This window comes from Mastomys coucha, unplaced genomic scaffold, assembly GCF_008632895.1.
Source record: "Mastomys coucha isolate ucsf_1 unplaced genomic scaffold, UCSF_Mcou_1 pScaffold18, whole genome shotgun sequence".
NCBI lineage: Eukaryota > Metazoa > Chordata > Mammalia > Rodentia > Muridae > Mastomys > Mastomys coucha.
Genome location: NW_022196900.1, coordinates 75,913,631 through 75,928,929, shown reverse-complemented (window position 1 = coordinate 75,928,929; position 15,299 = coordinate 75,913,631). Strand labels below are relative to the sequence as shown.

Genomic DNA, 15,299 nt, shown 5'->3' with positions numbered 1-15,299 from the left:
TGCAAACTGTAAGTCCTTACTCATACGGATTCCCTGTACACTCAGCACTGTCCACCCTCAGAGACCCTGACAGGAAGGACCTCATCTATGAAATCTGGTGTGGGGGCACCTAGGGGAGAGGCAGGAAGAAAGGGAAGGAGTCTGAAAAGTGCAGAGGGCAGACACTGAGGTCTTTGGGCACTGTAACTTGGGCCTCCCTGTGACTTTGGTGGAGCCATTGTCTCCAGGGCTGTCCATCTCTTTCCTGTCTCAGGTATCATTGTGATCACAGACGGAGTGACCAGTGTCCCTGATGTTGCTGTGTGTGAGACACTACTAAACCAGCTCCGCAGTGGCACTGTGGCGTGCTCCTTTGTGCAGGTGAGGACTTTGCAGGAAAGAGGAGTGGGAATGGGGCAGCTCACAAAGTCAGGAATGGCCAGTCACCTTCTACAGGTGAGAGTGAAGATGGTGACATGTTTCCTGGGGAGAAGGTGCCAGGTCTAGAGCAGGGTAGGTGACAGCTGTGGACAAGGACTCTCATTTTGTCCCTTTTTCTTGACACAACATTGGGGAAAGAATGGAAACTTTGAAATCTGAGCCAGTTCTCCTCCCATCTGCCCACTTAGTTACTGCTTTAATTGCAAGGGTCAGAGAACCCAGCTGAGACCAGTTTAACCATGTATGAAGGGAAGGCCTGTTCAGGGGACCACCACTCTAATTTGGATGGATGGACTGCAGGGCAGGGAGCAAGAGCTTTGGGAAGCAAGGGTAGGCATAACCAGGGCCTGAAAACCCAATCCTGCTGTGTAAATAAGTTGAAGTGTAATTCACTGGGTGATGAACTTATGTGGAGGAAGAGTTGGGCTTATGTTTTACTTTTCTGTGGAGTAAAGACAAAGAGGACAAATTCAGCTTCCTGAATGTGCTAGAATGACCTGTGGTTCAATGCTACATAGCAGTGAAATCCATCCCCTTTAGAATTAGGCCTGCAAAAGTCTGAACCTTGGCACGTCTTATTAGTTCTGTGACATTGGGCACGCCGCTTTCTCCCCAGGTGAGATTTATCTGTCAAAGTGCCCACCTGATGGGTGAAATGGCCCACTTAAAGTCCATAGGCGTGCACATCTTGGGTGACAAATGGCAGCCGGCAGTTGGATCCACAGATCTTGATACTCCGGAAAAAGCAGTATTGGAGTGGTCGGCATTTTAGATGTGTCAGACTGCGGGTGCTAACTGAGAAGAGAGGAGTGTCTTTGAAGACCAGCAAGGATGGAGGGCTGGTCTGGAGAGTGCAGTGTCAGAGAAGTCAGAAGTTTGGAAGGAAGGGGTAGTGACCTTAGTGAGGAAGCAGCAGAAAGAGAAGTAGGATGCGGAATGCAAAGTGCCCTTTGGACTTGTTGGTCAGGAAGTCAAGCGGAAATGCTTTAGAGCCATTTCACTGAAGAGGCTACGTGGGAAACGCGCATTACAGAGCAGAGATAGGGAAAGAGCTATGGACAAATGTTGACATGAGAGATTTGGATAGAGTGAGGAACAAGAGAGGAGAGTAGCCAGACAGAATTAAAAGTAGAAGAAAGCATGTATTTTCTGTTTGGTTTAGTTTGCTTTTTAAGGTAGACACTTAAACATTGTTCTTTTAATTTATTTATTTGGAGTATGTTTGTTGCACAGTGATAGGTCTCATAGACGTCATACAAGTAGATATGTCCTTTGTCTTAGCTACATTCAGTCCTGCACCTTGCCTTTCTCCTGCCTCTCACTGGTCCCTTGTTTCTCTAGGGTTACTTTTCATTGTTATCAGAGATTCGAAAAAAAGTGCTTTTATTTATCTGCATAAAATCTAGGATTCACAAAATGAGAGGAATGAAATATTTGTCTTTCTATATCTGGCTTTTATTTTACTTAATGTGAAATTACCTTCAGGTACATCAGTTCTTCCTACAAGCAACATAATTCTTTTTTTTTTTTTTTTTTGGTTTTTCGAGACAGGGTTTCTCTGTGTAGCTCTGGCTGTTCTAGAACTCACTCTGTAGACCAGGCTGTCCTTGAACTCAGAAATCTGCCTGCCTCTGCCTCCCAAGAGCTGGGATTAAAGGCGTGTGCCACAACTTAATTCTTTATGACTGAATAAAGCTCCATTGTGGAGACTGGGGAGATTAACTGCTCATCAGTTAAGAGGACCCTGGTTCAATTCCCAGCACCCAGCTAGCTCACAACTGTAACTCCAATTCAAGGGGCTCTGATACCCTCACATAGACATATGTTACATACAGGTACAATAGTGGTACACACTTTAAAAACAAACAAAAACCTCCATTGTGTGGCTAGACCACATTGTCTTTATTCATCTTTTGTTGGTCACATAGGCTGATTGTCTAACTTGGCTTATGTGAATATGGCTGTCATAAACATGGATACACAAGTATCTCTGTGGCATGTTGACTTAGAGTCTTTGTTTGTTTGTTTGTTTTTGAGACAGGGTTTCTCTGTGTAGCCCTGGCTATCCTGGAACTCACTCTGTAGACCAGGCTGGCCTTGAACTCAGAAATCCACCTGCCTCTGCCTCCCAAGTGCTGGGATTCAAGGCGTGTGCCACCACCGCCCAGCCCTGACTTAGAGTCTTTTGGGCACATTTCCAGGGGTTATCTAGCTGGGCCATATAGAAGTTACTCTTTTAGTTTTGTGAAGCCCTTCCATACTGATGCCCTCTCCACAGTGGATGAACTAATTTACATTCCTGCCATTTTAACTGGGAGAGATGGAGTCTCTGTATAGTTTTAATTGGCTTTTTTGTTTGCTTGTTCATAGTTCTAAGAGGTCATAGTATCTAAAAAGGGCTTAAGAGTTAGGAAACACAGAAAAAGGACCTGATAGTGTAAAGTCCCTAGCGTGACAGGAAACATTGGCTCTAGAAGCAGGTTGGACTGTTCTTTATGAGCAGATGTCAATTTTTCTTTGAGACTGAAAGCTAGAAATTAAAGTGCAGGTAAGTTCTGCCAACATCTCCATTTCCTCTCAGAAGTAGCAGGTGACAGTGAATATGTAAGGATGGGTTGGTAGGAGCTTCTCTGAGGACAGGCAGCCTACACAGTTCCCTCACTAAGCCACCGATGCAGACATTGTGATCTTTGTTGAGAGTTGAGGTAAGAATAGAAGAAAGTAGAGGGTTGGGTATTTGACACCGATCCTTTCCAGCTTGCTTGCTTGTAAGGCAAGCATCAGAATAGCGTGGATGAGCTTTGAGTCACTAGAGGCTGAAGTCATGACAGACTATGTCAGTGAGGTCAGAGCACAGCAGGAAGAGGGTGGAAGGAAGCTAAACGGATATTGTACTGTGGGATGTGGCAATTTGGAGAGGTGGCAGAATGCAGAGATGAATTCATTCCAATTGAAGCCAAGGGCCAGTGTGTAGGCAGCAGCAGGTGCGTGGAGACGGGATGAAGGTAAAGAGCCGCATGGCCAGGAAACTCAGTGTGTCATCTGGAGCAGGTCTGAGGACCTTCTCTGCAGAGGTTGGGCAGTGAGCATGGACGCTTTCCAGGCCCTTAGTTTCACAGCTGTGTGGCTTTGCTATAGTGTGTGACAGTAGCTACAGGCAAAATGAAAAATGAATATGTGGCTGGGCGATGGTGGCGCACGCCTTGAATCCCAGCACTTGGGAGGCAGAGGCAGGCGGATTTCTGAGTTTGAGGCCAGCCTGGTCTACAGAGTGAGTTCCAGGACAGCCAGGGCTATACAGAGAAACCTTGTCTCAAAAAAAAAAAAAAAAAAAAAAAAAAAAAAAAAAAAAAAAAAAAAAAAAAAAAAAAAAAAGAAGAAGAAGAAGAAGAAAGAAAAAAAGAAAAATGAGTATGTGTGGCTGTCCTACAAACTCTACTGACAGAAAAATAGGTCTGAACCAATTTGGGCTGTAGATTAGAAGTGGATGGGTCCACAGCTTTGGTGTTGGCATTACCAAGTGCTTCTTTTCTGTGCAGGCTCTCAGGCCCCACACCAGACGTGTTTGTTAACAGAATCCCAAAGGGTTTGTATGAACCTTAGAGTTTAAGACGCACTTTGTTTAGACCTATAATGACAAGAAGCTGGTGGAACCCTTAACAAAATCCGTAGAGAAGGCTAAAGAGTGTTTTTGACCTGGAGGAAGGAAGGTGGTGTGTCCAGCTGGCATAGAAAAGCTAAAGGATTGGGTACAGGGTGGGGTCTATCCTGGGAGCAATGTGACCCACTTCCCCTCCATGGTCTGGGAATTGGAAGCAGTAGATCCCTCTCCTGTTCTTCATTCCTGGCCCTCTAACAGAACAGGGTCTTCCCTTGTTCACTCTCTCCAGGTGGGAGGAGTTTATTCCTACGATTGTAGCTTTGGTCATGTGCCTAATGTGGAATTGATGAAGTTCATTGCAATGGCGACATTTGGCTCCTACCTGTCCACTTGTCCTGAGCCCGAGCCAAGCAACCTGGGTCTGACTGTGTACCACCGGGCATTTCTGCTCTACTCCTTCCTGCGCAGTGGAGAGGCCCTGAACCCTGAGTACTACTGTGGTAAGGCCAGGCCCTGTGAGCGGGGGAAGGAAGGATGGCCTTGGAGATGACATGGCCTTGGCTTTGGGAGAGCTGGTGGTCTAACTGGTGCTAGCTTCTCTGGTTCTCTCTCTCTCTCTCTACTAATAATTTCAACGTAGCCCCTCCCCTGCACATACATCAGCTGACACATCTCCACTTTTTTCTTCCCCATCCTCATGGGTCCTCTAGGCTCGCAACACCGCCTGTTTAATGAGCACCTAGTCTCTGCGAGCAGCAACCCTGCCCTGGCCTTGCGCAGAAAGAAACACACTGAGAAGGAGGTGCCGGCTGACCTGGTCAGCACTGTGTCTGTCCGCCTGCGAGAGGGCTACAGTATCCGAGAGGTTACCTTAGCCAAAGGTAGAGGGTCACCAAATCCCACTGCAGTTTCACAGGTTGCTGGTAATTTATGTGTGTGCAGATCTGCCAGATATATGGGGGACACCCACCTACCACACATTAAAAAGTGTCCCCATGAGAGTCTCTGCTTGACATTTAAGACAAGTGAGCTTTGAGGTGCTTTCAAGGCTGAGTTCTCTTAAATATAGTTCCCAGTTCCATCTCCTGCCTGAGTAGGCAGCTGTGGGGTGTGGTGTCCTGGGCTGTGCTTCTGAAATGTATGGGGCTGTGTTTGGAACTTTGACTGGGCTCAAGTTCCATGATACAGGTGAGGCACGGAGGAGGACTCAGGCCTGGAGTCAGGCTTCTTCTAAGCCTCTCCCTCTCTCCCAACCCCCTCTCCTGCAGGAGGGTCCCAGCTGGAGGTAAAGCTGGTGCTGCTGTGGAAACACAATATGCGCATTGAGTATGTGGCTGTGGCACCCTGGCCTCTGGAGCCTGAGGGCCCTCGAGGGACCAGGGTGGAAGTGACAATGGAAGGTGGCTATGACATTTTACATGACGTGTCCTGTGCACTACGACAACCTATTCGCTCACTCTATCGCACTCATGTTATCCGCCGTTTCTGGAATACACTACAGAGGTAAGTAAGGCTACCATTTAATGAGCAATACCCAACTTGTGTAGAGAGACAGATTTGTGCATCTGGGAGCTGGGGAAAGCGATCCAGTCCCCCGCAGTCTGCTGTAGCTCAAGCCTGGCCCTTGTTCTACAGCATTAACCAGACAGATCAGATGCTTGCCCACTTGCAGTCCTTTTCCTCGGTGCCAGAGCATTTCACGCTTCCAGACAGCACCAAGAGTGGAGTGCCACTCTTCTATATCCCTCCTGGCTCCAGCACCCCGGTGAGTAGGCCTGAAACTGCGGGGCCCCTCTCATGCCAAATCCACCACTGTTCCTTCTCAAGTCTGAGGCACCCAAAGCAGCTTTAGCCTTGAAAGCATCTCCTCTTCCTGCATCCTAAGGCTTTGGGGAAACTGTTTCTAGAAAGAGGCCACCCGAGCAGGCCACCCTAACAGATCGACATTTTGTAAGAAGTCAGGTGATGGAATCCTAGCAGGCTGCCGTTGCCCTTGCCTTTCTTCCTGTGGCATACTTGGGCCTCCTCCCTTTACCCAGTACCTGTTTTTCAACTCCCACCTTCCATGTGACCTGGATGCTTCCTGAAGACTACAACGTTCAAGTTCTGTGTTCTCTTCCCTCAGTCTGCAGCTGATGACGTGGTACAGTAAGCTCGTGGCCCACAGAAGTGTGCAGTGGCCTCATCATTAGATCTTGCCAGCTTTTAGCCACTTTCCTATAAAGTCAGCAATACAAGCTAGGCAGGTTCCGTCCTGCTGGGTCAGCTTTAGAGGGCTGTACAGTCCATCCTGGCTCGGTCATCCTAACATATCCTTCCTGCTGAAAATCAGTTTGTGCCTTGGTCCCAGGCTGGCCTGACCCCTGAACTGAGTCTGCCATAGCTATTTGCTACGTTTCCACAAATGTTTTCAGTGGGTTGGCCTTTCTGTCCCCAGGTGCTTTCCCTCCAGCATAGTGGCTCCGACTCATCCCATGCCCAGTTTGCTGCCTACTGGAAGCCAGTGCTGTCCATGGATGCTAATTCATGGCAGAGATGGCTGCACATGCATCGCCTGGTGCTAATCCTGGAGCATGACACGTGGGTACCCTCAGGCCCAGGATGGAAGAGCATGCTGGGGAGCGGGGCTGGTGGGGAGAACCAACTGTGGCCAAGCCTTCTACTTGTCAGGTCCCATGACCTCAGGGTCTAGAAGCAATTGGGGCTGGGCCATCTGATGTCACTCTCCTACCCTGCCCTAGACCACTCCCTAAGCACTTGCACACCCCGGGCAGCAATGGACGCTATAGCACTATCCAGTGCAGGATCTCACACTCCTCACTGACCTCTCTGCTTCGAGACTGGAGCAGCTTTGTGCTGGTTGAAGGCTATTCCTATGTCAAGCTGCTCTCCAGGTGGGCGAAGTGGTCTCTCCTCACCCGTCCCCCACCCCTCATCCCAGTCTCTCCCTCCAGTCCCAGATGGTACCCCTACTTCTGAAGCCCATTTACACTCAGCCCAGGACAGCTTACTTGCTTCTGTTTCTCTCCAGTGCCCCAGACCAGCCCCCATCCTCCTTCTACATGGTCCGCATCATTTCCAAGACCCCTTGCATGGTTCTTCGCCTGGGGTTTCCAATTGGCACACCAGCCCAGGCCCGGCATAAGGTAAGCCCTGACTACCTGACTGAAGAGTTCTGGGGTGTAGATAAACTATTTCCTTGGCCTTCCTGGTTCAGTGAGGAAAGGTGACCCCAGAGGAATGTGAATGGGAGAGCTCTTTCCTTGATTGTAGATCCCTTCTCCCAGACATGGATGAGTTGGGAGTATGGGAGTCTGACTATATTCTCCCCCCCAGATTGTGTCAGGCTTGAAGGAAGAGATCCTGCGCCTTCGTTTCCCTCACCGGGTGCAAAGTAAGGAGCCAACACCCAAAGTGAAACGAAAAGGGTTAGGGGGTGTTGGGGGCAGTTCGCCCTCCAAATCACCACCCACACTGGGGCCACAGCAGGCTTTGTCTGACCGGCCCTGCCTTGTGGTTCTTCATAAGCCACTGGACAAGCTCCTCATCAGGTTGGTAAAACAGAGGGGAGGAGACCTCAGAGCATGAGGGGCTGTGAGCAGAAGTCAACTGGGAGCTGCTCTGTTTCCCAGGTATGAGAAGCTGCCCCTGGACTACAGGGCACCCTTCTTGCTGACACTGGAGCCACCAGGACCACTGCCGCTGGTGTCAGGCCGCTCGGCCTCATCCAGCCTCGCCTCGCTGTCACGTTACCTCTACCATCAGCGCTGGCTGTGGAGTGTCCCATCAGGCCTCGCCCCAACGCTGCCACTCAGCGCCATTGCCCAGCTCCTCTCTGTTCTCACTGAGTACGTCTCCAGGCCTGCAGGACAGTTCAGCTAGGCCAAGGAGAAAGAGCGCGTGTAGGCTCTACATTTGGACAGTGGCCTAAGCCAGACAATTCCCATCTCCAAGCACTGTTGTCAGTACAGAGGTCATACTGTTGCTCTCCCACTCCCTACTCCCCCAGCTCTGCTAACTTTGGCCTCCGGTCCTATTTAGACCTGCTACTCCCCCAGGGAACTGTTAATTTGAGCGTGCCTCCAGTGGGCCAGGTTTCATGATGGCTTCTGGGAGGTGGGCATTTGGTGCACTGATCTAATTTCTCTTTCCTCATCTTTCTGGTTTGGTCCTATCTTTCGGGGCTTCAGAGTCCGGCTCTCTGAAGGGTTCCACTTCGCCTGTAGTGGGGAAGGAATCATCAACATGGTTTTGGAGCTTCCAGTCCAGGTATGTGCCATCCTTCTGAAACTTACCCCAGGGACCATCAGAACCCTGGGACACTTGCCTCTCAGCTGGGTGGTGACTACTAGAAACTGCCTCACCTGATCAAGGGACCAAGGCCTTAGGCCAGAGTGAGAAGATGTCCAGGCCTCTTCACTGCCCGGGTTTTGCCCAGGATCTCCTACTTATCCACAGAATGAACCACTGGGGCAGGCTGCAGCTGAAGAGAAACATACATGTGTTGTCCAGTACATCCTCTTTCCCCCCCACTCTACCTCCACTAAAGACAGGTGAGACTGTGACCTCTGCATAGTTCCCCTCCCCCAGGGTCACCTAATACTGTCTGCCTTCCATACTACTATGACCTCTATCCCAAACCAGTGCAGGGAGCTGCTGTCTTTAGATGATCCATGTTGAGTAGATGCTGGTCTGCACAGGCCATGTGGCTATCCTGGATGCCCTTGTTCTCATCCTCCCTGCCACAAGCTATCACTGGACCTCTAGACTTAGAAACCCTCCTCTTCTAGCTTCTCAACAGATGATGACAATGATGTGGAGGTAGAGGCCTTAGAAGGGGACTCAGAGCTCAATCTCGTCACCGAGGTGTGGGTGGAGCCTCAGTATGGCCGAGTGGGACCTGGCCCTGAAAGCTGGAAACACCTGCAGGATCTGACCTACTCTGAGATTCCTCAAGCTGTGAGTGACCCAGGATGGTCCCCTGCCTCCTGTCAGATTATCCCTTGCTTGGAGACTGTCACCTGTGTATGTCCTTTGAGACCAGAGGTGGGACCTAGGATAGAATGACTCCTGTTGTTTGGTGTTTCTTCCCTAGCTCCACCCACGGGACGCTGCCTGCATAGGCTCCCTGCTGACCTTTGAATACCTGATACAGCTGTGCCAGAGCAAGGAGTGGGGTCCTCTGCCCCCAGAGCCACGGGTCTCCGATGGTTAGTGGCAAGGGTGTGTGTAGCAGGGTACTAATATGGGAGAAAGCAGTCCTAAAAGGTAATCCGGGTGTCACTGTGTCCTATTCTTTCCTCCTAGGGCTGGACCAACGAGGAGACACCTGTGTCCGTGAGATCCCTTTTCACTTTGACCTACTAGGGTTGTTGCCACAGTGCCAGCAACTGCAGATGTTTTTCCTCCTGCTCTCCAGAGGTGGGTATACTTGGAAGCTGCTTGCCCTCACCTAAGGGGCCAGCAAACCTGGGCATCTTAGAAGAAAGAAAGGTCAGCCAGCACAGTGAGTGAGAGAGAGGGCGGGTGGAGGCCCAGGCTGAAGGAAGGGCTTTGCCAGTCAGGGTGGAGCCGGGGGCACTGGATAGCAGGAGACTTGTTGCTGAGACAGAGTGTGTGTCGGGCAGAGCCAGAGGGTGTGCCTCTCGCCGAGGGGCCCTGTCCCACCAACGACATGGTGCTGTGCCTGCTGCACAGCTGCCTGGGACAGGAGCTAAGTGACCGGGAGATTCCACTGACCCCTGCGGACCAGGCTGCCTTCTTGACTGAGGTCCTACGGCGGAGCTATCGTGACCCAGGTGAGCTCCTCACCGCTTTCCTAATACCAGGCTTCAGCCCTTCCCTACCCCAAGGCCTCCTTCCCACCCTTTCAGAACCCTGCCTCTCTGCTGGTCCTGTCCTTTTCCACCATCTCTGCCCCCTTGTAGGTCCAGAAGGTCCTCTAGTGGGGGCCCACACAGTCCCTAAGGATCAAGCAGGCACCAGCACCCAGGCCTCTGGAGACTCCACCCTGCCTAGTCAGGTCAGCACCGCTGCCTTTCCCTGAGCACTTACAGTACATACATCCTTCTGTCAGTGCACGCCTGTGCCCAGGTCTCCATTGCTCTGACGTGCTGTCTCTCCCCTTTGCCCTGACCTCTCATACTTAGCCTGGTAGAAGAAGGGAAGGACACTGGGAATGTTCCCTTGTGGATTGCTCTTGTTCTCTGTTCCTCTTCTTACAGAGTGTGCTGGTTCCTGGAGTCATCAAGGCTTCCATTTCTGCCCAGCCCCCTCAGTGGCACTGCTATGCAAGGCTGCTGGGCCCTCAGCACGTATTTCTGACTTTTCTCCCGGCTACCTTCTCAGGTACCAGTAGCTGACCTTGCTTACTAACCACTCTGACACAGACCCTTGAGCTCCTCCCCAGTGCACCAGAGAGCCCCGATAGGCAGGCGCCCCTCTTCTCCTCCTCAGACGTCCAACATCTGACTGCTTACGGCCTGGAGGGTTCCTTTCAAGAAGAAACAAAACCTAAGCTTGGGGATTGGAGTGGAGCTCTGAGCCTGAAAGACCCAGGAGGAACAGGGACTAAGGCTACAAAGTCCCAAGTGCCCATCCTCAGTGTGACCCTCACTAGTGGTAAGGCTGCTGCCTAAAGTCTTTTAAGCACAGGGTGGGGTCAAGAAACCACTAAGAATGTGAAGACAGAAACACCTTCCCTCACAGACAGTGCCCCGGATCCAGGAGAGCCAAGCACACCCTCCTGCCAAGATTTACCAGCTAACAGTGGGCGCCAGGCTTCCCAGACAGAGGGTGCTGACGGACCCCGGACCCGGTGTCCTGTCTACATCTATAGCTGTTCCCTGGAAGCACTGAGGGAACAAATGGTTGGCTTGCAGCCTCCACAAGCACCACGAGATCTCATATTCCGGTGGGTTTGCCTCATTTAGCTTCTTGACTCCTCCATCCAAGGCTTGGATAGACACTTAGGTCAGTCGGGAGCTTAGTTTCCTAGCTGTGTCCCCAACAAGTCATCAGACATCCCTAACCATGAGTGTATTTGCAAAGTCTGGACACTCCTCTGGAGTTTGAATGCCTGATGAGGCCAAGGTATCATTTAGGGGAGTCCACCAAGGCCTGTTTTTCCTCACATTCCTAGGGCTCAGTACTTGGACCACCCCTCCTCATCCTCAGCCTGGATGGAACCCAGGTACAAGGAGGCAGCCACACATTGTGCCTTGCTGCAGGAGCACGCACAGCGGTGCTTTGTCCGAGGTAAACAGGAATATCATGCAGGGAAGGAATGTGACTCTGAGGGTGGAGCTATAGGGGTTACAGGCTTGGGGACTGGAAGGACAGTTATAGAGGTGATCCTCACGGCCCATTCTACTTCCATTAGGGCTGTTCCGAAGCTTGCAACAAGCACAGAGTGTGACCTGCCAGGATCTGCTGACAGCCGTAGATGCCTGTGAAGAGCTCCTACAAGAAGTAGACATCACCTCTTTTCTGCTTGCACTATGTGGCCATACTTGGGGTTTACCTCATGCACCCCCAAGCCCTGGGCCTCTCAGTCCAGGGCCCTTCAGCAGTAGCATCGAAGAAGGACCAGAACCCCGGGAACGAGCTATCCTAGTTTCTGAGTCCAGGTTAGGATTGTTCCTGAGGTGTTTGAGCAGGGTTGTAAGAGACACATGGACCAAGTCCTTACAAACAAGACTTTTCAGTCCAGAGGAAGTACACCAAGAAGCAGTGGTACCTTGTCACTGGCTTCATTTTCGGTGTTGTCCCACTTGGCTTTGGTAGCAGTTTCCCTTCCAGGAATACCCCACCTCTCCTAATTTAATATGTTCTGATTAGCTGAGTTAGGACTAGCCTATTCCCAGGAGTGAACACAGACGTTTTTCTGATGTCTTCCGTATTCATCATGAGTTTCCCCAACTGATGGGAGTGAATCGTTCATCACTGAGTCCCCACAGCCAGCCTCCACAGCTCCTGCAGAAGGGAGGAAGGCGACGCTCTGTTGAGGGGAGAATAGCTAGAAAGGCCAGGGTGCTGCGGGCTCCACCCCATGACCACTCTGGAGCCCCAGATCTCCCGCTCTCTCCGTCCATGCCCCCTCCAGTGAATACACATTTCCTCTAACAGGCTCCTCCTTCTGTTCTCCTTTATGCTGAGTGGTACCACCCTCCACCCAGTGGTGCAAGTCCGGAAGGGGGCCACCCTTACTGTAAGACGTGTAGGTCAGAGTGTGGAGGGAGAGGCCGGCTCCCATGGTCACCTCCCAGGCTCTGTTCTGGCTCCTTGTAGATAACAGTGGATGGGTGCGGCTCTGGCACTTGGTGGTTCTCAACCCTGACATGCTCCTTCCAACCCCAGTATAGAGACTGAGGACCTAAGTGAGCCCGAGTTTCAGAGCACCCGTGTCCCTGGGAATCCAGACCCTGGTCCAGAGATTTCTCTGACAGATGTCTGCCAGCTCAGAGGAGAGGCACATGATGCCCTTCACAGCCTCATCCAGGTGGGAACTTGGAGGGGAGCGGAAGCAGGTGGAGTCCTGCTTATGCCAGCCCGCAGGTTCTCCCCTGGGTTAAGGATGGTCACGTGTCCTGGTCTAGTGAAGAGAGCGGTGTCCTTTCAGGGATGTCTGACCTCATAGCCTCTTCCTGAACAGGAGAAGTTCCTGGAGATCAGCCGTCTGCACTTCCGCACTGTGCCCTCCAATCCCCACTACTTCTTCTACTGCCCATCGTCCAGTAGGCGGGAGGTGAGGGGCTTCTCCTTCCCTTCTGCATGCCCCACCCAGAGCCTGTCAGAATCCTTTTGAATCTTGGTTCCCTGGTGCTTGGATGGCCTGCTTTGATCACCTGTCTGCCCCACCTTCCCCTCAGGATGAGGGACCCCGAGACACTGTGGACAGAAAAATCAGTGACCTGGAATTTTCAGAGGCTGAGCTCATGGGAGAGGAAGGTGTGTGAGCAAGTGGGTAAAACTGGGATGGCTGTTTTCAGCCAGGATTCAGTGGTCCCTACTGCTGCCCTCTCCTGTTAATCACATTTTACACCTCTAGGGGACACATCTGCCTGCTGTGTGGTCACTGAAAGTGATCCAGAACTGGAAGTGGAATACCGGGAGAGCCGAGAACCAGACCTGGGGCCTGCTGGGCTAGACTCAGCATCGTTGTCGGATGCAGACACTGTGAATCCTGACGAGGACTCCTTCAGTATTTTAGGGGGTGACTCCCCCACTGGGCCCGACAGCCTCATGCATGACCTGCCACCTCTTTTCCTACACCTCACATGCTCTGTCCGGTTGCGTGGGCAACACAGCTCAGTGCCTGTGTGCAGCCTACCCACCTGTCTGGGTAAGTTTAGGGGAGCCAAGAGGAAAGCCAAAGGTCCCCATATAGCTTGTTTGCCTTCCAGCCCTTGGGGACAGGGGAGATGGGAGAACCTAGGAGAATGACTTGGTATCATTTAGAGCTTGGAAAGCTATACTTTTTTTAAGGTCCCCAGAAATCCCTAATTTTACCTCTCTCATAGGTCAAGTGCTTTCCAGTCTGGAGGGACCCCCGATTGGAGGCCGAGTCCCACTGAGGGACCTCAGTATCACTCTTGATGTCTTTGTGTTGACCTTACCCCTAGAAGTGGAACTACCCCCAGCCTCAGACCCTCAACACCACCGGTATGGCAGCAAGCTTGGCAAGTTCTAGAGCTTTGGGAACAGACCTTGGGAGACCCTAGGAGGATAGTAGCTCCAGGTCTTTGACTTTTGCTCCTACTCTGTTTAGGTCAACATCCGAGAGCAGTGCTTCATTCCCACGGTCCCCAGGGCAGCCCTCGTCTTTAAGGTCAGATGATGGCCTAGGACCCCCACTACCACCCCCAGAAGAAGAGAGGTACATCCTGTGTGTGTGTGTGTGTGTGTGTGTGTGCGCGCGCGCACGCATGTGTAATTATTTTTATTAATTATTTTATTTGTTTACATTTCAAATGTTATCCCCCCTTCTCGTTTCCCCCTCCCCTTCACCTCTAAGAGGGTGCTCCCCCACCTACCCATCCTTACCTCCCTCTCAGTTTTTCCACTCTCCCTCCATTTTCATTCTTGGAAAACTAGTTTATAACCCTTTCCTCCACTTAGGCACCCAGGACTGTCTAGTTTGGCCACACCCCACAGACTAGCTATTGAGACCACAATGAACGAGGTGAGCCTTCTCTCCTTCAGCATAAGCAGTACCCCCCCCACCCCCCTGCCCCAGTGCTGTAGCTGACACCAATTCAGCCAGGTACATGACTGCCGTAGGCCTCTTGCAGTCTGTAGAGCAGACTGTCTTCTAGTGTATTGTGGTTTGGCTTGGGGTGATGTCCCAGTAAGCAAGAGCTCACACCCGCAGTCTGGTTGTAGATCCGCTGGCTGTTAGAAGACGAGATGGTAGGGGCACTCCGAAGAGGGGGCATCCCCCAGAGCCCTGCCCTGCACCGAGCAGCTGCCCACATTCATAGCTCTTCTGGACGCTCTACCTGCCTCCGCCAAGCTCCCCCTCTGAGTTTTGTGTTTGGGCCAGAGCGCTCTCTCACACAGTTCAAGGAGGTAAGCTGCCCTCAGGACACTCCATGGTTCTCTGGGGCTCCATCCTTTCTTGGAGCCCAGAAAGAAAAGCTGTCTCTTAATTTGAATCCATAGAATTTTCCCTCCTGTATGTCCTTGCCGTCTCTGCTCTGCCCCCGTTTGCCTCGTAGCATGGTTCTGTGGATAGTAGCTATACTTCCCACCTTGGTAATGGGCCTGCTGAACTTTGGCAAAGCTACTCAATCTCTTCTACCTCAGCAGTCTTGGGCTCCCATCTGCTTCTGTGGGGAGTCCCAGTGTCAAAGAAGAAATCCCGTCTGACCTATTCTCTCGGCTCCTTCCTAGGAGTTCCGACGCCTGCACCTCCCTGGCCATGTTCTCCTCGAGGACCCTGACAGTGGCTTCTTCTTTGTGGCAGCTGGCCAACAACCAGGTGGACTCCATGGGGAGACCCCTTCAGCAGCCTGGGCTTGGCACAACCATGAAGACAGGGCTGAAGATGCAGAAGAAGATGTAAGTCTGACCTGGGGACCAAGAGGTGTGGCAGTTGTCATATGGCTATATCTCAGTTCTGATTCCTGTTTTTCAGGTCCTGACAGCCAGCCCCCAGGTCCATGGCTCCCTAGAGGATTCTGAAGGCACCCCCTTCAGCCTTCCCAGCCTGACACAGGGAGGTAAGAACAGATGGGCGGCATACTCTGGGGGCTGTAACTGTGTCTCCCAGCCTCCC

The 15,299-nt window shown here is 51.7% G+C and overlaps 1 protein-coding gene across 1 annotated transcript in view; it reads left to right on the top strand.

Annotated features, from left to right (window-relative positions):
- The window catches only part of Szt2 (SZT2 subunit of KICSTOR complex), a 45,133-nt gene that overhangs the window by 10,259 nt on the left and 19,575 nt on the right, over positions 1–15,299 (top strand). Inside the window, exons 7-38 of the mRNA XM_031378431.1 lie at positions 254–360; positions 4,311–4,521; positions 4,732–4,902; positions 5,290–5,524; positions 5,657–5,786; positions 6,459–6,601; positions 6,763–6,915; positions 7,053–7,167; positions 7,358–7,572; positions 7,654–7,869; positions 8,212–8,290; positions 8,480–8,574; positions 8,812–8,980; positions 9,117–9,231; positions 9,329–9,442; positions 9,649–9,819; positions 9,949–10,043; positions 10,246–10,369; positions 10,478–10,642; positions 10,730–10,934; positions 11,163–11,278; positions 11,403–11,649; positions 12,380–12,521; positions 12,675–12,767; positions 12,892–12,970; positions 13,071–13,364; positions 13,543–13,684; positions 13,791–13,898; positions 14,141–14,204; positions 14,405–14,590; positions 14,915–15,082; positions 15,159–15,243. Of these exons, the coding sequence (XP_031234291.1) occupies positions 254–360; positions 4,311–4,521; positions 4,732–4,902; positions 5,290–5,524; positions 5,657–5,786; positions 6,459–6,601; positions 6,763–6,915; positions 7,053–7,167; positions 7,358–7,572; positions 7,654–7,869; positions 8,212–8,290; positions 8,480–8,574; positions 8,812–8,980; positions 9,117–9,231; positions 9,329–9,442; positions 9,649–9,819; positions 9,949–10,043; positions 10,246–10,369; positions 10,478–10,642; positions 10,730–10,934; positions 11,163–11,278; positions 11,403–11,649; positions 12,380–12,521; positions 12,675–12,767; positions 12,892–12,970; positions 13,071–13,364; positions 13,543–13,684; positions 13,791–13,898; positions 14,141–14,204; positions 14,405–14,590; positions 14,915–15,082; positions 15,159–15,243 (4,752 nt within the window). The remainder of the gene's footprint in view (positions 1–253; positions 361–4,310; positions 4,522–4,731; positions 4,903–5,289; positions 5,525–5,656; positions 5,787–6,458; positions 6,602–6,762; positions 6,916–7,052; positions 7,168–7,357; positions 7,573–7,653; positions 7,870–8,211; positions 8,291–8,479; positions 8,575–8,811; positions 8,981–9,116; positions 9,232–9,328; positions 9,443–9,648; positions 9,820–9,948; positions 10,044–10,245; positions 10,370–10,477; positions 10,643–10,729; positions 10,935–11,162; positions 11,279–11,402; positions 11,650–12,379; positions 12,522–12,674; positions 12,768–12,891; positions 12,971–13,070; positions 13,365–13,542; positions 13,685–13,790; positions 13,899–14,140; positions 14,205–14,404; positions 14,591–14,914; positions 15,083–15,158; positions 15,244–15,299) is intronic.